The following is a 23,596-nucleotide window of genomic DNA, read 5'->3' on the forward strand; positions in this document are numbered from 1 at the left end:
TGCAGTAATTGAATTTTGATCAAACACACATGGCCCATAACCCAGTATGTGAAACTTTCAGAACAGTTCACAGCTTTTAAATATCCAGTCAACATGTTGCCAAAAGTACAGGATGTACTTGATGCAAGTGGGAGAGGAGGGGGGAGCACGAGTCCACGCCGTAACTTGGTACAGCTGTAAAACAAACATTTTTTTGTTCCGATTCTGTTCCTACTTTAGCAAAGGAGCTGGGAGGAAGACAGTGAATGTCAAGTAAGTCGTTTTTCTCCCCAGCCCCCACGCCCCTCAGGCACACATTTCCCTTTTAACATTCTTAGATTACCACAACCTTTTAAATTCACTCTACTGTACTTACATACTGTGTTAGACACACCAGCAATTATGGTTGTTAGCATGACACATCCATTGCCTACACTTAGTTAACAAAATAACTTAAAAGTCACATGGATCGGCCTCTTAATAGGGTTAGAATCAATGGGACCCTGGAATGAAAGCCCTAAAAATTACCCCCCACCTCTGCATTCCCCAGGTTTCTGCCCTTGCCAAAACAATCCATATGGTGGGCAGTCTCATCCAACTCAAGGTGAACACTCAGTTCTTCAGTTCTCAGTGGTCTCTTCTCACATGTTCTTGCCATGTTTTCCCCATGGTAAATCCAAGGAACTTCAAAGAAGACTTTGTGTGAAGGAAACACAATATTTTTTAAAAAAATTATTTCTAAGGCTTTACTGAATAAGGGGCAAAGCACCCACTGCAGAACAGGTTCAAGGCATGGAAGATGCTGTGCCAGAGTTGCTTTGGAGCCAGTCATGGCTATCCATATCAGAGCTGCGGCCTGGCCTGCAGCTGGGAGTCTGGCACGCTCCAGCAGCGGAGCAGGATATCACCAACCACTGCACATGGTGCTGCCAACTTCTTTCTCAGTTTTAGAATCACAAAATCCCAGACTTATTTGGGTTGGAAGGGACCTTAAAGCCCATCTTGTTCCACCCCTCCCATGGGCAGGGACACCTTCCACTAACCCAGGTTGCTCCAAGCCCTGTCCAACCTGGCCTTGGACACTCCCACAGGGATGGGGCAGCTACAGCTTCTGTGCCCAACCTGTGCCAGGGCCTGCCCACCCTCACAACAAAGAATTTCTTGTGTCTATCTAACCTAAATTTCCCCTCTTTCACTTGGAACCCAGTACTCCTCCTCCTATCACAAATTCTGAATGCTTTACCTGTAAGGCAGCTGTGGGGGCAGCTCGAGGCGCCTGAGCACCCTGAGGGGGAGGCACCAGGGCACCCACCACCTTTGCTTCCGTGGAGATGGTGCAAATGACCTCGGGGACAGCAATCCCTGCTCCTGCCCCCGCGGGGTGTGGGCTGTGCAGGTTCCCCCCAGCCCTGCTCGCTGTGCTCTGTGTGCCTCGGAGCTGCCTCACACACCTGCCCCCAGCACAGCTGTGAGAGGAGCAGCCACAGGTTCCAAGGGGAGAAACGGTGCTTTTCACACGGAGCAAAATGCACAGTTCATTTGATCCTGCTGCTGCCTGGGGACAGGTATTTGGGCTGACGGCAGCCACCCCCTGGCAGGGGCAGAGGATGCCCTGCATCCCATCTCCCTCCTCGCCCTGCTGCCCCACTAAGTTACTACACTGCAGGGAAAAGAAGGGGGAAAAAATAAAGAGAAATAATTTGGTGTTCAACTTATCAGACTTGGACCAAGTGTCAGCCCAAACCAAGGTTAAATAGGCCTGTTCTAAGGCAGGATTTATATAGCAATTACAGTAATGGAAACTGAGCTTTATAATTCTTATACTGCCTGAAATTCTGCTGTGTCATATGCATCTGCAGAGCCCGAGGAATGTGCTGCTCCGAGAGCACTGCAGTCCTGAAAGCAGCCATTCAGATGGATCAGGGAGTTAGTGGAGCACGTGGATGGCGGAGATTTTAATGAGGCACAGAGAGTTAGAGTCAGAAATCCCGGGAAAAGCAAGGAGTTTGTATTTGAGACAAGCAATATTTTAAAAATGTTTTATTTTGCTGGGAGTTTATGGAAGTAAATCTCCATCACACACAGTGCAAACAGCGTTGTGGGTGTCCTTTTTATCCTTGGATTTCCTTTCCTTTGCTGCAGTCTGAGGTCTGGAGTGAGCACAGTGCAAAATGCATCTTGGCCAGACAGAATCCTCGCAGCCACTTTCCAGTTTTCTCTGTGGTGCAAGGAAAAATACCGGCGTGCTAAGTCTTGGCTGTGCGATAAAGAACAAGTCGGGGAGATTTGGGGATCTGATAGGGGGTTTGGCTCCACCTTCAGGAAGCAGAAGGCAGAGAGACAAGGCGGGCTTGGGTTTCAGGCTCTTTCTGCAGAAACTGGAGCCTCCAACCTCCTCTTACTGACATCTACTGCCTCGGATTTATCAGATTCCCTGATCTGATGATGCCGTGACTTTTCTACTCAGTGGATACAATTCTGAAGAGTCCAACTCCTCCTAGAAGTACTTGAAGAACTGGGGCAGGATGTCCAAAGGGAGTTGGTACATGGACAGATAGATTTATGAACAAAAGGCAACAAAAAGCAGCTTTGAGGTTAAAAAAAAATTGGGACATGTGGGACATCATTGAGTTGTATCAAACACCACTGGCCATTCCCACCGTCAGTGCTGAGGTTTCCCTACAGAGCGTGATTTTCTCTTCTAATTCCCAGAGATTAGGAAGGTTCTCTGGGTAACACAGATGGATTGAGAGGAAGAAAGTGGGAAGAGCCTTGATCAGATTTCAGTCTAGCAAAACACTTAAGCATATGCCTAAAGTTAAGCTATTTTTTCTCCTCAGATTCAGGCAGAAGATGCAAACAGAATAGTCTCTTATATTTCACTTCTTGGCAGATTCTGATGCAGGCTGAACACAGAACAAGGGGGCTGGGTAAAGAGCAGGATTTAAATGAATTTAAATGATGCATTGTTTAAAAGAAAACCTATAGTGACCATTTGTAATAATGAAAATGGCAGAGCAGTTAGAGAGGACACCGGGTTTGAAAGTCTGTATGATGCATTAGCGGCGTAATTAGCAATCAGACAATTAGCAACAATCCTATGAAGCAATGGAAATGCACGGTCCTGCCTTTGGAATTTCCTCAGCTGGGTGCTTGAGCACCCAAACTTAGAGTATTCAACATCATTTCCTAAAGGAAACAGGTTTGAAAACTGCAGAGCAAGCAACAGCACAGAGATGGCCTGAACATCTAATGAATCTAAAATTAAAAGAATCTCAAAAACACAGAGAGGAGATGGGAGCAGAATGAACAGACATGACTGTGCAAGCAAATATAACTGAACATACTCCTGAGGAACAAAGGAAACAATTCTTGATGGGGTGACAACAGATGTTTAAAAAAAATTGTAAGGCAGCATTTCAAACACAAAGACCTTCCTGTGGAGCTGAGAAGTTTTACTAGCAGACATACAGGGATGCATCTTTGGAAACAGAATAAAAGCTAACATCTTAGGTGTTATCAGGTCCTGAAAGCAGCAGTGATATCTTCAAGCAATAAGTAGTGGGTGGTGGTGGAAAAGGAAACAGTGAGAATAATGGAGTACTGTCACAGGAAGTTGCTGTAGCATAGTTGTGATTTAAATCCTATCTTGTTCTAAAGTATCTCTAGATCCTTTTTTTTTTTTGAAAATGAGCTCTAAACACAAATGAAAGGTGCACAGGTTGTCCTAACTGAAGAAATACAACCCAGAGACATTTATTAATGCAGAGTAAACACACCCATTTTGCACTGTGGCGATGAACGTCAAGTGCCCAAAGCTGGATGTTTCTCCCAGCTCCTGCTCCTTCAGATTGTGGTTAAGCACATTGCAGAAAATCCTAAAATGTACATTAAAAAAAATGGGGAGAAAAAGGACAGAGGCATTTTTACAATGACTGAACTGCACTGGTAGTTCAGGAAGATCTGGATTTAATGCCTATTGAGGATCTGCAGCATCTTCAATGAACAGCTTCGTGTGAGTTTTTAAAGCTTAGCCACTTCAAATTCGTGTTTTAAACTCCAGCCTTTACTTTTTATGTTCTTTAATTTTACAGATACAAAATAATACTTGTCTGCCTTGTTGGAACATTGATGAAAAGATTCCTGACTATCTGCAAGGCCAGCAGATATCATTTTATCTGTGAAGGAGGCAGGAGGATGACACAGTACATTGTCTAATTATTTTCATTGCTTTGCAACTGTTTTGGGGAAAACAATTCAGAGAGAATGTTATTCCAGAGCAATCAGAAGTACAGAAACACTTGGATGGACAACTTGATTGGCAGGAGGAAGCTATAGCAGGCGGCAACACAGAAACCCATCATGGGACAGACATTTCGATAAATATTCCTGTAGCCAATTTATTATTAAGACAGAGGGACAGCTTTACATCTTGCATCACACTTCTCACAGCCCTTATGGTAAACATGCCATATCTGACAATTACAAGATGAAAACAAAGACCTCACTAACTCTCTCCTGGCCCTGCAGCACTATCTGCTTGCTCAGTTAACCCTCGCCCCACTTCAGCTGAATGAGCACGATGGAAACACAGAAATGTGTGCTCAGATATGGAACAGAACCCCAGCCCAATCCCATACAAGTTCCAAGGGCTGGGCCATCTGTGCCACCAGTTTCTCAAAGGCTGCGCAGGCACGGGAGAGGGCTGTGGATAAAGCGGGAAATTGTCAGTGCAAGATAGAGGATGAACTGGAATACCATTTAAAGGGGAGAGAAGTAAATTGCTCTGTCTGGTCAACCGTGGCTGAATCTGACTGTGATGGCAGGGCAGGCAGTCCTGGCAGGAGCACACACTGGATCACAAACCAGAGCTCCAGGAGGGAAGGATCCCCCTGCACTTTTACTTCCTGGGCTGGTTGGCACACATCTCTCTGTACAGAAACACTGCAACGTGGAGTAGCACATTTTTCTCTCTGCTGGCTACTTGGCTTCTGGGATTAACAAACTATCTGATGGACCTTGCAACTAATTTTATTTTCATCTGATTCTAATAAAATAGCTCCCAGATTCTTTTACAGATAATTAAGCACAAGATGGACTGCTGAAATCACCAAATCAAGCCCTCTGCTTCTTGTACACTTGGAGACACATTTTAGAATGGTGTTTTGTCTGAGAAGTTGCCCAAGGCTATTTTTTTATTATAACATCCATGACATTTTCCTATTTTCACAGCTTCATTACCAGCTTCAGGGTGAAAAAACAAAAAGCAGACAAGTCAGAGTTTGATCTTAGCTGGGATATTTTATTTGATTCAAACATCTCTTTTCCACCTACTTCCTGTCTGTTTTTCAAAGTATTTCAGGGAACAAAACTGACGTGCACAAAGAGCATTCAGTGAGAGAGACCAAAGGGAGGTACAACAAATATCAGGCAAGGGAAGGGAGCTATAACAGAGTGTTCTTGTCTCTTTGAACCCACAAGTAAAATGCATGGTAGGAAATATTCCAAAACCACATCTTTCTTGCGTGAAGGAAGGAATTAACGTTAAGCACAAAGTATTCCTTGTGGTTTATTCTCATTACGTGATATGGCAGGTTACGCTAATTTGGAAAAGAACAGGATTTCTTTACAAAGCTTTCTGTGCACGGGCTTAATAGGGGCTAAAAACGAGACCAAAAATCACAAATTGTGCTTTAAAAATCAATTTAGGAATCTCATTTTTGGTAACTCCCTTTGCATACCCTTTGTGGACACGTTGTAACATTTTGAAAGTTTCAGCTGAAAAACAGAATAGCCCAAATTTTTGAACAAATCGAGACTACAGTTTCTATCCCATGGATTTCTTACTCAGTGACTCCCAGTTTTCCTTAGAGGGTAAAGGGAATGTTTAAAATTGGTCAAATAATGTGAATATTCTGTTTTCTGTCTCTCTGTGTATATACTTTTCTTTAAAGGAACATCATGGGAAATCTTAGTTGTCCTAAAGACTTTGGTCAAATGACTTTGAAGGGACACCGAATTTATTTCACAGAAATGCAAGTGATCCAAAAAAAGAACCTTTTAAGGGCTTTATTAGTACAAAGAATTCACTCTTTTGACACTCTGTGGCTGTCAAACACATGCACCAATTTATTTTCAGAAAAAGAAGGTACTTATTTCACTGTGGATGGTTGCAAAGGAGGAAAGAAAAAAATCAAAATAAGCAGAACGATTATTTCCTTTTCTAACCTCGGGGCACATCAACATCCACCCTCACATTTTGCCGTGTGTCAACTATGGTTCTATTTTTTATTCATCCATATTTTTTACTGTTGATCAGCACTGACCAATTTTGCTATTTGACCAAAATTTGTCTTCAAGCTTTACAGAAGTAATTAACTCAATTAAGAGACTTTCACAGGATACACCAGCACAAGACTTGGGGTCATTTGGATTTTAACAGGATGGGAAGAAAGAAAGTTTGTGTCGTTTGGGATATTGAAGTTAATTTCCAAACTGCCACGCAGAGTTATGAGGACAGACCCCAACTGTAATCCATGCTAAAACTCTTTACCAGTTTCAATGGACTGAGTATCAGGACAGTTCTTCTTTCTCCAGTTCTCTGTAACACTCTAATTTATTCTTACAGACACAGAACATCAGTGCAAACTGCAATGTCTGCACATTTCACAAATGATATAACTTAGCAAGAACCTGTGTGCTCACAGAAACAGAGCAGCCACAGAGTTACATCTTTGAGGTAAATTCTTTCACTTGAGGAACTTTCCTATTTTATCATCTTAGTTCAAGGTCCATTTAATATTCCGTTCTGATGAAGCGTAATTAAGGAGTCCTCAGCAATTCCAGTGGACGACTGGATCCAGCTGTGCAAACAAACTGCACCTCTGGATTTGTGGCACTCCGTGCCAGGGTCAGGGGTAGGTCTGCATTTTCCTGAAGGTTGTGTTGGTGATGGTGAGCCGGGTGAGCCTCGCCCCGTAATAATCTATAATGTAACTGGAGCCGTCCGAGGGTCCAACGATCTGCAGGAGGAAAAAAGGAACCAAGACTTTTCAACATGAAGTGAAATATATACTTTGTGCTAATGTCTCAATTACTGCTAATTTTCCCATCATAAAATTAGTCATGCTTAATTAGTCAAACAGAAACTAGATTTATTTTGAAGTTATGCTGCAGTTTAACTGTTTTAGCGAGCAGTGTCTCAGAAGGAACATTTCCCTTGGGCTTCTTATCAAGCACATTCCACAGCCAGGCACAGGGACCCTGTTAATCCGGGGAGGATTTGAGGCACAGAATCAGGCTGACAAATGAGGGGGCTCCAAAGCACTTTGCTTGAACAAAGAAGGGTCGGCAGCACAGAATTAGGCTGATGACAAGTGTCTTTGAAATGCTGCACAGGTAAGGAATGAAGAGAAGGAGAGATGATCATGGAATTTTTGTTCTAGAAGTGCTAAATTGATGTGGGGTCACCAGGGAGATCAAGAATGAGAGATGAAAGATGCTCTCAGCTGGATCTGTGAGTGCTCTCAGGAAAGATCACTGCGATAGTATAGAAAGGAATTGGAGATTGCACAGAAGAGACATACACAGAGATGCTCAATTTCAAAATATTTTCCTGTAAACCCACAGAACAACTCCTACATCCACAATGCAGTTTAAGTTCATGAAAGGCAGTTTGCAATTTATGCTAAATGGTGGCACTATAGAATAAGACAAATGGGTGATATCATGATGTCACAAGAGGTCACTCCAGCTGGGGATTTAACCCTCATGATCCTACAGCTCTCAGGTGATCTGGGCCTTGCATTTGGAGGAGAGGCAGAAAATCATGCTCAGTCCAACACAGTGTCACATAAAAAGCTTACAGGTTCTGATAAAGTGAATTTGTAGTGCTCTTTATTATAAGTATTTATAGATAATCTAATTTTTAATTCCAACAGCAAATATATTGGTATTTTGGGTCTATATTCTACAACATCAATCTCCACATGGAGCCAAAACAAATGCCTTGATTTTTCAATACCCAAAGGCTCTTTAGGCTAAAATGCTAATAAAGTATTAGCAATCAAATCACAGCCTCAACAACCACAGATTTGTATTTGAAAGCCCTGACTTACCTGCATTGAAATAAGGATGAAATCAATTAGGCTCCCAATTCCACAAAATCCTACAGTGCAGAACTTTAACAAACCTGAAAAACAAAATTTAAATTTAACTGCAACTTTAAGTAGCCACTATAAAGTTCACATGTTTCTGGTGGCAATCTCATCTCAACTCTCTCCCCTTCCCATTACATATATATTTGTATATAAATAGGCCTACAGTTGAAGATCTTTAATTATCAGGAGGGAAAACCAAACCACATATTCCTATTTCTACATCCTGAATAGAGTTAAAAGATTTCAAACATTAACAATTTTTTTAACAGATCTGTATTCTTAAACAAACAAAGGCAAATGTTGATAACAAAGTTACTGAAATATTCCTTTGATTGAGGTACAGACAGAAAAAGCCCACCTTGAGTTGCAAAATTTACTTATGAATTGATTTTCAGAACATGCAACTTTGGAAAACACCCTTTGCAAAACTTTTTTATTTTTGCTGAAATAAGAATTTATTTTTAATTTATATAAAAATATACAAATACTCACTTTTAACTGGTATCCAAAAGTGTTATTTTTTACAAATAACTGAAAGATTTATAGAAAATACCAGATAAATGTTTCATAGGAAGATACCCTGCAAGGCAGACTTTATTTGGAAAATGCCTTCAGAAGAAAGAGGTTGTCTTAAAATTTATTTTTCTTAGTATCAATAAATTCTTGTGCAATAAACATAATACACTGAGGACTATATAGAATCACAGAATGGATTGGGTTGGAAAAGACCTCCAAGATCATCAAGTCCAACCCTTGGTCCAACTCCAGTCCCTTTACCAGATCATGGCACTCAGTGCCACGACCAAGCTCAGCTTAAAAAACCTCCAGGGATGGGGAATCCACCCCCTCTCTGGGCAGCCCATTCCAATCCCTGAGCACTCTCTCTGCAAAGAATTTTTTTCTGATCTCCAACTTCAATTTCCCCTGGCAGAGCTTGAGCCTGTGCCCCCTTGTCCTATGGCTGACTGTCTGTTAAGAATTCCTTCAGTAAAACATCTGCATTACTCCCTCTCTCCAAAGCAGTAACACGTGCCACAAACCACCCCCTCTCCCCCAGCCCTGTTTATGAGGGTGTAATGGAGAAGAAGAGGGGAATAGTTGAATCCACACTGCAGGAAGAACATCCCACTGCCTGGATACAGCTCCACAGCTGACAAGATGGAACTAAACTCCAGGGAGAGAGTTTATAATCTCTGCAACACAGCAGAGAACAGGGAAAAACTCGTCACGACCAAGAAGATGAAAGAGAAGTATCTGGATGGTCTTCCAGGTGACTGGAAGGGAAGCCCATGTGTATTTCTGACTGTGAGGGTGGGCAGGCCCTGGCACAGGTGCCCAGAGAAGCTGTGGCTGCCCCATCCCTGGAAATGTTGGAGGACAGGCTGGATGGAGCTCTGGGTAACCTGGTCCAGTGAAGGTCTGTCTGCCCACTGAACTTACCAGCTGGTATTTTAGGAACTCAGCAGGCCTCTGACCATTGCTGGTTCCAGCAGCAGCTCCAGTTCACTTGAGCTGGATGGAGAAGTGTTTCTGAACCTGGCATTTACTTCTGGAGTGCGGGGTAAAGTTCTTTTTTTTTAATTCCTCCTCACTTCCCTCCCCACCAGCAGATCACACTGAGAAAATAAACCACTCTGAAGCATTGAGGGAAAAAACAGTGCTCTTCTGCAGTAATAACTGCTGGTTTAGTTCACAGTGTGGGAGAGGAAGAGGGTGCCTTCCTGATTTCTTCATACTCAATAGTTTGTTTGTATTTGTGTGCTCTTCATGCAAAAGAAATGGAAAAAAATAAATCAAACCAGCATTTACACTCTTCACTACACCTGCAAAAAATATTTGAATGCCATTAACCTTTCTTAACCACTTTTTGCCAAGGCCTGGATAACCTAAAAAGTCCCCCATCAGCCACTGTCAAGGAATCCAATGTGTTCATTTTTATTCTTTTATTCTTTTCTACTCTTACCTATTTGCTTTTGTCTTCTTTACCTTTCGAAAGAGTGAAAACTTGGCTTTGAAAGGGTTTCATTTTAGGTTTTACCTTTGGCTACTGGCTACAGTATGTTCCAGGAGGGTTAAAGTATGAGCCATAAAGAATGTCCATGTGAGAATTAAGGACTTATAAACCTTTATTACTACAATATATTACAGAATAATTATTGCAAATTTCTATTGCAAATCCAGTTGCATAATAAAAAGATGCAGCTTATTGACAGCTTCCAAAAATGTATCTTTTTGTGAAATAGGTGGAGAAAGTGCTAATCACAGAATCTCAGGGATAAAAGACATAAATGTTAACACAAGATTACTGAGAAGGACAGATAATGTCATTAAAAAAGCAAGTGTTTGCATTTAATGGGCAGGAACTCAAAATTCCTAACTGAAGTGACAGGAACACATAGAGCTTTTTCCAAGTCATTTCTCCATGCTACCTACACTTAATTTACTCCCTCTGTCCAGCTCAGAAAAAAAGCCAGTGAAAGTAGTTCTAACATACAGTCTTTTTAAATATTAACCATTTAAAAGTCAGTGGCAACATCATCCTGGGAATCAGGTCCTAAAAATACTAACCAGAGAGAGATCCTATTAGAAGTCCCAGCTTCTGGAGAGCTGCTGTTAACAGTGTGATTTATCTTGAAGCCATGCATTTCCCAGAATAAATGCCATCTCCCAAAACACCAGGTTTACTGTAAATTTGTCCACTATTTCCCAGGTAAAATCAAGCCTCATTTAAGGAGCTGGCATGTGAGTCAAACCCACTTCTGTTGCAGTGCCTCCCAAAGAGTGCTGTGGGGAACATCAGTGCAAAGCAAAACCATGAACAGCAATAACTGTGTTTGCTTATTTGGATTTTATCTGTTGGACAACTCTATATCCATTTGTCACCACTCCAACAGAAGAGCAGGCTGAGGATAATGCAGCACTTTACCTTACTTGACAATAAAGTAAGGATTCTAGTTGTAAATATTAAAATTATGACTGCCAGTCTTCATTACCTAAAAATATGAGTATACACATACAATTCAGTCATAACAACAAGCTTTACCTCAAAGAAAAAATAAGGAATGAACTTACCTAATGCAGGATAGCCTAGATAAAATCTATCTGCACCCAACCATCCAAGAAATAAGGACAGAGCCACTGCCACTTTGTAGGAGTATCCATTTCTGCCAAAAGAAACAAGCAATGCAGATAATGACTGCAAAATATATCCACTCATACTTTTGACTATTAAAGTAGTGACTCATTTTCCTGCTGCTTCATTTTTAAAAAAACCCAACAGACTTGTTATTTATCTTCAATTAATGGCCACAGAATTGATAATGCTAAGCTTTCAAACTGAGAAGGCATCCCCCATAAAGCAACCTCAGCTGCTGCAACTCGAGTGCACTCTTGCAGAATACAGATTATTCTGAAAGTAAATGATGATTTCTTGTCAAGACATAATTCAGTTGCTGATGCATCCCCAGTTTCACAGAGCACTTCCTACCAGTGCAGCCCTACTGAGACAGCCCCAGGAAGCCAGAGGTGTGGGAATACTGTCTGCAGGCATCAGTCTCACACGCAGCCAAATGGAGAGGGACAGACAGGTGAGGTGTCTGCAGAGACAGTAATTGCAACGAGATCTGAGGGAGAAATGACCCATGGCCACTGGCTGAAGAGGCTGCAGGAAGGATTCAGCAAAAAGAGCAAGTCATGTATCCCCTCACTACACTCCAAATGGCACAAACTCCCAATGAGAAGAACTGTTGACTGTACAAAGATGCACAGGGGTGGAGGGGGACTCTGAAGTTCAGCTTCCCACGGTTAGTCACACAAAACAAACAGATACAACAGAGTTTTTGAGATGTGCCCTAATTGGCACCACTCTTGCCAACAGCTGGAGTGATGCAGCCACCAAACCACCTGTAACTGCAGTCCCTGCTGATGGGAACTTTACATTAATAAGGGAGCTAAAAAGGTATTGCTCTCAGTACCACAACTTGCTGCCTCAGTGAACAGAGAGCTTCTGAAAAGCAAACCCAAATGTAATTAGAACTTAAAAATATTCAATAATACACTGTTTTGATATGTGCACTACTACGTGCCAGCAATTATTTAATAGGCCCAAATTAAACTCTTGGTTGACAGTTGAATAAAACAGAGTTTCAAAAAGACAGCAGCTGACAAAAGTCCAAGCACCTTTATTAAGCATTTTCAATGCCAAGTAAAGGTCTACCTTTTTGCTTATTATTTAGATTTACTGACTTTAAGACATAATGGCAACATTAAGTGATTAAATCATGACTCTTACCTCAGTATTTGTTATTTGGTGTTTATTAGCAACACAGAACACCGTGGGCATTCCCAGAACCAAAAGTAACATAAATTAGCAGCCTTAGAACTGCCTTGTTTCCACTGTAAAGAACACTAATGGGTTTATTTAAACGTTGAAATAAACTGTTGGAAATTGTTTATCAGCTACAAAGTGTCAACAGCTGAAGGACACTAAAGCATAAAAAAGAACTATTATATAAAAAATGGGAATATGGTTTAATTTGAGATGCTCCTGATCCAAACTAGTAATGAACTGAGCACTTGCCTATGCACTGAGATGTTTTTAAAAGCGGAGCAGTCTGTGCCCTCACCAACATCAAACTGACAGGGAGGAGAAATCCAGTCTGAAGGGGAAGCATGAGAACACTGTGACAAGGCTGCATCCACTTTGTGGTTCCTTTGTCTTCCTCTTTCAGACAAAAACATGCACTGAAAACTAAACCAGTGAGTAGGAAAATGACACATCTCAGGCATCTGAAGGATTTTCTACAATTGGGTAAAAGACGGGTTTTCTCTTCAGTTCCTCTTCTGATTTTTTTTTTGCTTCTCAGCATCATCCAACCTTCATTTTTTCTGTATAACTTTCTTCCAGAAACCATATTAGAAACTTTTCCTTCCACCTCTTCCTCAGCACTTGATAATATCAGGTACTGCTGTGGGTCACTCTTTGGGATCTCTCAGCTCCGCTCAAAGACCTCTCCACACTGAGCCTTACGTATTTCAAAGATCACCATTTCATGGAATGGCAATGCTTGGACAATGGACATTTGAAGTGCTCAGAATCAGGGTCTGTGCATATTAAGCAAAATCCATTATAGAGGGCCGATCTGGGGGATTGTAGAATTTGGCCAAAAAATAAGATTTACCTCCAGAACATCAAATTAAAGCCAAACCTAAGCAATCTTGACTCCCAGTACTTCTTTGCTGAAGCTTCCTTTCCAGTTCTCACATGCTTTTCCTTGAATTATTACTAGGAGCAACTGAACTTTACACATCCACTTACAAACAAACACACCACACCTCCTGGTCTTGCTCTAAAATAACTGGATCCCAGAACTGTTATCTAAATTACAGTTTTGGCTAAGAACATCTTGCTGATTTGTCCTTTTCAAAAGCTGGGGATAGATTTACCTGCTGTCCCCGTGCTAGGACAATCCTGCCTTCTCAAACTAATTTTCTGGTTAAATGATGTGCAGTTATTTCTGCCAGAAGACAGTTACAGTTTCCATCAAAACTCAGATAAGATGCTGGAAAATCTCCAAAAGGCAGGAGAAAGGGCAGGGCTATTATTGTAATATTAAGCTGGAGATTCCTGCTTAAAATAATGTTTCAAACACTTAGGTAACATTCAAAGTGCCTTAGAAAAGGTCTATCAGTAATTGAACCACTTTTTAAACAAGTGTACAGATGAAGGATGGTGATATTAATCTTGCTGCCATTTTTAACTAGTTTGGGGACTTCAGCAAGGACAAGCTTGTGTAACTCTTTCTTTTCACAGCTGTATTTTACTGGAGGTTCAGCCCAAAAGAATGTTCTTCCCTTTCTGCCATATGAGCAACCCAGGACTGGAAAAGCCCCAGCAAGTTCTTTCGGCAGTGTAGCCACTGATTATTCACCATAAATAATCATGGTGACCAAGTTAGAGACATCGTAAGAAAAATGACATCCTTCTGCCTGCAGGTTTGGGTTTTAATTGCTAAATTAAACATTTCTAGAAAATATATTAAACCAAATATTTGTGTATATAAAAACACTCCAAACATCAGAACTACCATCTAAACCAAAGAGGAAGCAATTTTATTAAACTAGTATAGCTCATCCTCTTCTCAGTCCCCATCACAGATGGGAGTGAAAGAAAATTGTTTCTGGATAAAAATGTGACTGAGGTCTAGTTTGAAGCATTTAAATTTGATTAGAGGTAATAATATGTTTTCTACAGTTTGCTGAGCTTTGACTGCTGAGAAGTCTAAACACAGAGAAAATATTTATGAAACTAAGAGGCAGAGCTGTACTTCTAAGCTAAACAAATTATTGAGCAGTAACTACCACACCAGAGTGGTAAGGAATACTCAGTGAGTATTACTGGAGTTTTAATTTCCAAGGATTCCAGGAGGATAAAAGATTCCAGTGTGAAGAAGAAACAAATGGTCCTGACAGGTGCTGGCTGATCATCAGCATTGGCCACTTGGAACATTTATTGGTATCCAGAGCTCTCCATCACTCACAATGTGCTTTTAGAAAAACCACGTCCATCATTCACGTACCACAAACAGGCTCTTAGAAGACACAGAGGGTTTTATTACATACAAAAGTTGTTTAAAAACAGAGAACACTTCCTCCTAAAGAGATTTTTGGAAGAACTGGAGAGACTGAAGCTCCTCTAACATTCCTGCACACTGTAACTTCAGCTGCAGCTCCAGGCACTCCGCAAACTGTTGTGGAGCCCAGTCCAGCCCTGCCTTCTCCTCTGTTACCCTTGAGTCCCCCTCACCCTTGTGCTGGCACAAGCACTGGAAGCCTCTGAACTGAGACTCAAACTGGGGAACTCATCCAAGTTAGCACAACCCAGAGCAGTTCCCTGATGCTGTGGGGTCTGTCAGGGAAGGGGATGGGATGGAGGGATGTTCCCAACAGCTCCTTCAGCAGCTGTGCTGATTTAAGGACATGTGAAACGTGGCCTTGGCATTTGGGGAAAAATTTTGCCAGGCTGGAGTACTAAGGAAAGCAAAGCTAAAATACTAAGGTAAAGCACAGACACCAATGTAACTAAACAACAAAAAAATGTGCAGGCAGACAGATTCACTTATGAACATGCATGTTTTGAGTAATTGGGTCTAGTGGGAGGTGTCCCTGCCCATGAGGTTGGAAAGAGACGACCTTTAAGGTCCCTTCCAACCCAAACCATTCCAGGACTTTGTGCTGCACCCTCACAGTGTTTATTAGAGGATGAGCTACCGGGCAACATCTGTATGGTTCTATTTCACTTCTCTTTTTCCTTCTGTCAACACATCACAGGATTGTAGAAAAACATCAGTGAGAAAACAGAGATCCCAAACCCCAGTGAGTACTTACACATTGCGACACTCAACAGGCTTGTAAAATCCAACTTCATGTCCTGTAAAGACTTTTTCTATGCCAAGGTGATCTTTGCAAGTAATATTTGGTGCTGGCAGACACTGAACTGAGGACAAAAAATTATTTGAAATTGAGTAGTAACTGACAATCATAGCATTTTTCTGGCAAGACACAAGTGAAACAAATTAAGTTCTACTGTACAACAGTCTTGATACAAAGCACAGTTCACACACATATTACTTGTTTAAAAATATTTTTTTAAGCCAGTCCTATGACCAACTTGTATTTTTCCTTGCTAAATATTAAGCAAAATATACAAACCTAATTGCTGCCCTAATTCTGTTCCAATTCCCATTCTGGCTTCAATATGAGTCAATGAGAAATCATAACCTGACATACAGAAAACATTGTCCTCTTGAGAACAGTCAAATATTGGAACAAGGTGCTCAGAAAAGTCATGTCATCACCATCCCTGGAGGTCTTCAAGGTCTGACTGCACAAAGCCCCGAGCAACCTGGTGGGAATTCAATGCCAACACTGCTTTGAGCTGGAGGCTGGGCTATACAACTTCCTGAAGTCTCTTTCTACCCAAATTATTCCATTATTCTGGACTCTTAGGAGAATCAAAGTGGAAATTGGAGCAGAAAGTGACACCTGCTAAAAGTTTGCAATGTATTACCAGAGTGGCAGTCACTCAGTAATGGTGAAGTCTGTTGTTTTAAAAGGAAAAAACACAGATCTTTATGCACTTTCTATCAGTTTTCAGGGCTTGTGAGTCCTGTTGGTTAATTCCAAGACAGGTTCAATATTTCCTTCCAGATTTTCCCATAATACCCACAGGCAAGAGTTGGATTTTTTAATAGCTTTCCATACTGCATACAGACAAAAAAATATTTCATTTATGCTTGGACTTAAGTGCTATAAAGCCTTACATTTATGCTACTGATCAATCTGCCTAATCTAAGGAAAATACAAAAAAAAATACATTCCCTCCTGTAAAAAAATTAAGCAAAGAAAGCAGTGCCTTCTGTTACTTAAAAGAAATTCAGCACATATATTGATATAGACAAAGACACAATTTTCTTCTCAATCTCACTCCAGAAACTCCAAACCTGCTACTCAAAGACACCACTTTGATGCTTTGAATTAAAGCCATTTGTCTGGGGGGTGGATCCCAGAAAGGAGTTCAGGAACTGTGGTGCTCCAAGCATGGTCCAGAAACCAAATTTTTATTACTTAAGTTATACTGATTTTAAAAGCAACTCAAATACTGTGGGGACAATCTAAAAACTGCTCCGTGTGTAAAAATGCTGCACAAAGAAAACAACATTAATTAATTTAGCAACTTGCTCTATTCTGAAGATTATCTCCTGTTCCAAAGTGTAGTGTATTAAATACAATCCCATGGTAATTAGTTAAACAACTGATAATCTGAGTTGTGATCAACCTCAAATCATGTAATATTCTTTTTGCCCACTAAATGGCCATTTATAGTCAGAAACATAATGTAAAATATTATGTAAACACTGAATAAAACCAGGCACTCAGCAATAGGACAAGGGGGCACGGGCTCAAGCTCTGCCAGAGGAAATTTAAGTTGGAAATCAGAAAAAAATTCTTTGCAGAGAGAGTGCTCAGGGATTAGAATGGGCTGCCCAGAGAGGGGGTGGATTCCCCATCCCTGGAGGTTTTTCAGCTGAGCTTGGCCGTGGCACTGAGTGCCATGATCTGGTAAAGGGACTGGAGTTGGACCAAGGGTTGGACTTGATCTCAGAGGGCTATTCCAACCCAATCCATTCTATGATTCATTAATTTTGGACAGTATTTTAATCTGGGATGATGTGGAACACCATCACTATCACAGAGCATTCCAGTGAAGAAAATCACTCAACATTTAGAGAAAGCAAAGTATGAAAGACAAGAAGCACCCACGTGTCTTTTGTGGCTGCCCCATCCCTGGAAGTGTCCAAGGCCAGGCTGGATAGGGCTTGGAGCAACCTGGGATAGTAAAACATATCCCTGCCCATGGCAGGGGGTGGAACTGGCTGAGCTTTGAGGTGCCTCCCAGTCCAAACCAGGCTGTGATTCCATGATTTTAAATGTGAGTGTACATAAAGCAGAACTGCTGTCAAACACAGACCATTTATTTCAATGCCTGAGAACATCAGAAAAGTTACACACAGGCAGAAAACCAAGTGATCAATTTAAGATCTTTTTCTGTTGAACTTCAAAGTGCATCAGAACTATCATCACATAAATGTGCTTTCAAAACCTCATGCAGCAAAACCTGGTGAAAACAGAAGGCACCACGTTGCCTTAAGGAAAAAAAAACCTCAAAAATTGGAAGATTTTGAAGGCTGTTCTGTCACATGTCAATTCTTCTAATAATTATATGTAAAATCAGTATGACAGGAATGGTTTGTTTTAATCACAGTAGTGCAGGACAGAGCCTGAAGGATGTAATATACATTGAAGAGATTTACCAGAAACCTCACTTACAAATGTACCAATCAGAGACAATGTATTTATTCCTTTTTTAGTAAAGCAACCAATCCACACAAGTGTTTTGGGTTTTCAGTCTAATAGTATTACTAATCCCATCTTTTATAAGACTCATCAAGCAGATACACAAATGCATAAATTGAACACTTCCTTGAAAAAAACATAGTTAATCAATACATAAGTTAGAAATCCTTACCATATGCTGTGTGATTTGTGCAATTCATTGGTTCCTGTGTGCTATTGTCTATTTTAGGCTCATCACACATATATGTTCAGGTAATTGAGGAAAACATTTTTCATATCAAACACTACAACAGGTTTAACAGTAATTTATTCCACCCTCTTTAAACCCCCAGGATTTCAGATGCACCTTGATGTTTGTTCCTCCCCATCCCCCAAAACAGGAACAGCACACTACCATGCAGCAAATCTGCTAATCCAATTTAATACACCAATATATCGCATAAGCCCCACGTTTAATTAGTGCTGCAGTCAGCACTACCTAAAGGAACTACAATATTTATCAGCCACAGCCTCTGTATTTGAAGGCAACAAGGTAGCACACGCCTCATCCAGTCTTCTTCCCTGATTTAAATACCTTGAAATTGCGGCGTTTGGTTGAGAAGATTAAATCTCCAGGAACGTGCAAAATTCCAAGAACGCATAAAAATGAACCTCTGAAACACCAGGAATTTGGTGCAGAGACAAACTGAGTGGGAAGTGACTTCCAGAGGTCTCAGCTCCCACGGCCAAGTAAAGCAAGAGTTGAAGTTGGCGTTTCCAAGGTTTGCTTTCCTGACACTTTGGATCATCAATAACTGTCAAGTGCCACCAACCAACAGGGCTTGAGGCACCTTGGAGAGCAGGAGCCTGACAGGTAGAGCCCAACACCTGTGCCCTGCAGGGCATAAAAACACAGAATATCCTGAGCTGGAATGACCCACAGGGATCATCAAATCCAACTCCTGCCCTGCACGGAACAATGCCAACAATCCCATCCTGTCCCTGGGGGCGTTGTACAAACACTCCTGGAGCTCTGTCAGCCTTTGTGCTGCCCTGGGGAGCCTGTTCAGTGCCCACCACCCACTGGGGGAAACACCTTTTCCTAATAAAAGGGCAAAGCCTCCATGTCTCACTCTAGAGCCCTGCAGAAAATAAGGTGGAGCAGTGGGGGAGACAGGTCTTTCATCCCAGGGAATTTTCTGTTTGAAAATGGGAAAGACACCCCAAACCTGCACCAAGGCACACACAGAAATCACACCCTAAAATGACAGACTCACAGGAACACAAGAGTCAATTAGGTGGGAAAGGACCTCTGAGATCATCGCCACTGAACACCACCTTGCCAGCTAGACCAGAGCACTGAGTGCCACATCCACCCTTTCCTTCGAGGGGCAGTGACCACACCACCTCCCTGGGCAGCCCCTTCCGAGGTCTAACCACCCTTTCCGCAAAGAAATTCCTCCTGATGTCCAAACTGACCCTGTCCTGGCGCAGCTCGAGGCCATGTCCTCTCGCCCTGCAGGCTGAGGTGCCTCGTCCCGCTCCTGCCAGCCCAGACCCCTCGGGCGTCGCTCCCTGAGCTCTCCAGGCACCTCTCGGCCCTCACCACCCCTTCCCCTCACGGCTGGGCACAAGCGCTGCCCCTCACCTCGCCCCGGGCCCACCGCCCCGGCCCCCACCCCCGGCCCCGGCGCCGCTCAGGATATTGCCCCATACGCAGCTCCTCGCACTTAAGCGGCGGCTCCGAACCCGCCGCTGCCTCCAGGGCTGCGAACCAGAGGAGAAACAGCAGCCGCCGCCGCGCCACAGCCGCGCCGCTCCGGGCGGCCATGCCGCCACCGCCGCCGTCAGCTGACCCGCCCGGGGAGGAGCGCAGCGGCAGCGCCGCGAGAAGAGCAACCCTGGCTGAAGGACAAACCGGGGGAACCCCGCGGCTTTTGTGGGGTGCTGAAGGGGCGATTAGGGTTTTAGTTTTGGGGGGGGATTTTAGGGAAGGGGAGGAGGAGTGACCTCATTAAATATGGCTGCTGAGGCAGCGCTGAGGGCAGAGCTCGCCCTTACCCAAGATGGCGCTCGCAGGGTTCGAAGGCGGGACTGGAGGGTCGTGCCCTCAGTAAGGATGGCGGCGCCTGCCCTCAGTTAAAATGGTGGCCGGCAGGCGGCCCGGCCCCGGGGCGGTGCGGGCATGGCGGGGGAAACCGGGCAGAGCTGTGAGAAACCGTGAGGAGCTTCTCGGAGCGGGGCTGGGGCTGCTTTGGGTGATGGCACCGCGGGCACGACGCGCCCTGAACCGAGCGGGTGTGGCGGGGCAGGGTGAGGGAGGCACAGTGAGGGAAACCCTCCCCGCCCTGCCACACTCCGGCTGTGATGTGGGCCCAGCCGCTGAAGTAGCACCTGTGGGTGTTGGTACTCGTGGGTGTCCCTGGTGGTATCTGGAGTTTTCTGGGTAGTTTGAAAATAAGTTTTAAAAGCCCAGGAAAGGTTAAGGGGGTGCCCTGTCAGCACCTGCCAAAGCAGGTTATCCTGGGCTGGGCCCGAAGTGCTGACACTCTGTCTGCCACACCCACAGCACTCCGGTTAAGGAAATAGTTAGAAATTGTTACTCTATTTTCATATAAACCTGTGGCTGCGTTGTAAAAAACGCTTTTCAATTTTGAAATGAGTAACTCATGCCTGGAGAAGGCAAGCTTTTATCTTGATCAGCATGTGTTCTTTATAAGGCATTTTGTGGTGATTACAAACCTTTTTGTTTTCTCACTTCCTTTACAGTTATTTAATGCTTTTCTAGTGTGGCTGCCTCAGGTTTTTCTGGTGTTTGAAGGTGCCAGTTTTCATTTAGGAGCTACTGGGGATCCCAGGCTGTTCACAGGAGATGGAGAGACCATTTGGGATAAACACACCCAGGAGAGGCAGCACCACTGTCCTAAGTTTACATCAGCTCAAGAAACATTCCCTGAAAAACAGGTAGGGTCCTAAAAACTGCAAAACTGGACTAAAAAGCTGGAAAAGCAACTCTGAGATAGTACTGATTAGAACATCATCATTACTCAGCCCTTCTGGAGGCCTTTTGGGTTTACTGGGTATTACTTTGGTGAATGGTGACTTGTCTGGAGTCTGTCAATACCCCTCAAAGGTTTGTCCCGGTCCCAGATAGTCAAAGAATCCCTAAAAATGCAGATTTAAAATGTGTGGATGGCTGACAAAGAGCCCAGCCAGCGCTGTGAAATATTGCCATCTAACAGCTTTTTGGGAGATTCGTGTAAACTGAATTGGCAGCCTGGAGTTCAGCAGGCAAAGGATGCAAATGAAAATTGATACTCCTTTCAGCAACTGGAAGCAAAAGGCCGGGGCCAGAGCGTGCTCCGAGATGAACTCGGCCCTGGGAGATGGAGACGGAGGGGCACTGATGGGAAAAGAGCCCGGCTCTTGTGTCTGCAGCGCGTCTCTCGGGTGGATAAATACACCACTCGCTGTTCATCACTGTCAAGAAAATTGTCACTTCTCACGAGCGCCACATTAATTAAAGCTGAGAGTCACGACTGGGAAGTTGGGCTTTCGGAGCCAGAGTTTTTTACAAAGGGGGATGAAGTGGTGTGTCCTTAGCGTGTCCTGTGCTCTACTGCAACTGCTGCTGTTCGGTGAAACAGAACACTAGAATGAGGGGAAATCAATCAGAAATTACGAGAAATTGATTTCCAGATCTCCTGTAGCCCTTACCCTGTGCATTGAGGACAGCAGAGGAGCTCCTGAAACTGTGTAGCGGAATCAAAATTGTATTTGGCAACTTTGACTATTTTATGTTTGTATACATATATAATTTTTGAAAAATCAGAAAGCAGGCTGACATACAAGTTTCAGAGGTAGAAACCACCGACAGATCCCGCAATACCTTCAACTGAAATGGTGCCTGCTTGTATTTTGTGACTAGCTGGAGGAAAAAACTTGTGGTGTATTGCCATTGAGGGCACTGCACTGTGTTTCTTGGGAGCCACAGTGGCCTGGTGAGTTTTGGGGCGCTGTTTGGAGTGGCACTGGCGCGGTGCAATCCCTTAACTCCATCCAAGGCCACATTTGCCTGTGTTTTTGGCCATTCCTTTATGTGAAGTGGCAGGGGCTGCACTGCTGATGCTGGGCACAGCTCATTTCACCTCCGTGGGGAATTTGAAACAGCTCGGAAATCAAGTTTGGACACCGATTTCCCGCAAAAGAGTGAAAAACAAGCTTTTCTGCAGTATTTCCACGCGCGTTTTGCCTTGGCTGGGGAGGTCGGTGGCCACGTGATAGCCTAGAACTATGTGACAGGTTAGAACTGCATGACAGCGCTGTGATTTACAAACCCACTGGCAGATCAGGATCACCTGGAAAACTGATTAAAAAGTTAATTGGGGCTCTGAAGTTTCAGCCGCGCGGCTCGCTGTGGGCTCGGCGCGCTGTCCGTCTGTCCGTGCGGCGGGACCGGGAGGGGCCGACTCCCGGCCGTCCCTCGGGAGGGAGGTGGCTCTCCCGCCGCGCCGCCCCGGCTTCCTGCGCCGCAGGTGAGCCGGGATCGCCCCTCGCTTCCCGCTTCCGCCCAGGTGAGCGCCGGCGGCCATCCCGCCGCTCCCGGACATCCCGGAATCCGCCGCTCCCGGACATCGCCCCCCGCCCGCAGGTACCGCGGGTACCGCGCCCCACCGCGCTGGGCTGCGATGGGATGGGACACGGAGAGTGGGCTCTGCTGGAGGACTTACTCCCTCTCCGGACGCGGTGGTGTTTGTCCTCGGGTGAAATGTGTGTATAAATAGCGAAATGGGGTGGGAAATAATTGTAGTAAATATTTATAGTTATCTGCCATAAATATTCCAACCTGCCAAGAGGGTGGAGCCAGGCTCTGCTCGGGGGAGCCGAGCAACAGGACAAGAGGAAGGGGCAGAAACTGATGCACAGGAAGTTCCACCTGGACACGAGGAAGAACTTCTTTCCTGGGCAGTGACCAAGCACTGAATGGATTGTCCAGAGAGGGTTTGGAGTCTCCTCACTGGAGATACTCCAGAACTGTCTGGTTGCAATCTTGTGTCTTGTGCTCTGGGATGGCCCGGCTTGAGCAGGGAGGGGGACCAGATGCCCCACCGTGCTCCCTTCCAGCCTGGAACATTCTGTGATTTTGTGCGTGTTTTCAGCCATCTCCTGTTTCTCCAGTGCCCGACCTGTATCTTGCTGTGCACATCACCTTGACCAGGACAGCCATGGGCAGGATACCAACCTGCACTTACCCAGAGACTCCATGGCTTGGAGACTTTGGCATCATCCTGACACCAAGGCTGTGTTAGGGATGTGATAGAGCTGTGTGGCTCCCTATGGATTCTGAAGGCGTTGGAGATATCCTGGTGTTGTGCAAACAGTTTCCATTGCTTGGAGAAGCTGGGTCATGATGAGGAGAGGAGGGAAGTAACACACTTGTTTCAGCACTTCCCATCAGTGCCTGTCAATCCGCAGGTTCTTAAAGCAGGTGTTTACTGTTTAGCAGTGATTAACAGGTGTTTCTTGTAAATTTTTGAATCTTAGAAGTTGACCAAGGTTCCAGG

The 23,596-nt window shown here is 43.8% G+C and overlaps 2 protein-coding genes across 11 annotated transcripts in view; one reads left to right on the forward strand and one right to left on the reverse strand.

Annotated features, from left to right (window-relative positions):
* Positions 1 to 6,084: 6,084 nt before the first annotated feature.
* Positions 6,085 to 20,056, reverse strand: TM2D1 (TM2 domain containing 1). The gene is made up of 6 exons (XM_071565312.1): positions 19,735 to 20,056; positions 18,226 to 18,295; positions 15,525 to 15,633; positions 11,211 to 11,302; positions 8,097 to 8,170; positions 6,085 to 7,001 (listed from the first exon to the last, which is right to left on the reverse strand). The coding sequence occupies exons 1-6, from the start codon at positions 19,861 to 19,863 to the stop codon at positions 6,891 to 6,893; spliced, it is 585 nt and encodes a 194-aa protein (XP_071421413.1). The 5' UTR covers positions 19,864 to 20,056; the 3' UTR covers positions 6,085 to 6,890.
* Positions 20,057 to 20,163: 107 nt separating this feature from the next.
* The window catches only part of PATJ (PATJ crumbs cell polarity complex component), a 149,892-nt gene continuing 146,459 nt past the window's right edge, over positions 20,164 to 23,596 (forward strand). For 2 of the 10 annotated variants that reach the window (XM_071565887.1, XM_071565889.1), the window contains exons 1-2: positions 20,164 to 20,252; positions 20,802 to 20,996. The gene's annotated coding sequence lies outside the window, so the exon portion shown is untranslated. Of the gene's footprint in view, positions 20,253 to 20,801; positions 20,997 to 22,553; positions 22,803 to 23,596 lie in introns of those variants that run through there. The other 8 variants (XM_071565885.1, XM_071565895.1, XM_071565891.1 and 5 more) reach the window with 5 other exon arrangements.

This window comes from Pithys albifrons, chromosome 10 (assembly GCF_047495875.1).
Source record: "Pithys albifrons albifrons isolate INPA30051 chromosome 10, PitAlb_v1, whole genome shotgun sequence".
NCBI classification, from domain to species: Eukaryota; Metazoa; Chordata; class Aves; order Passeriformes; family Thamnophilidae; genus Pithys; species Pithys albifrons.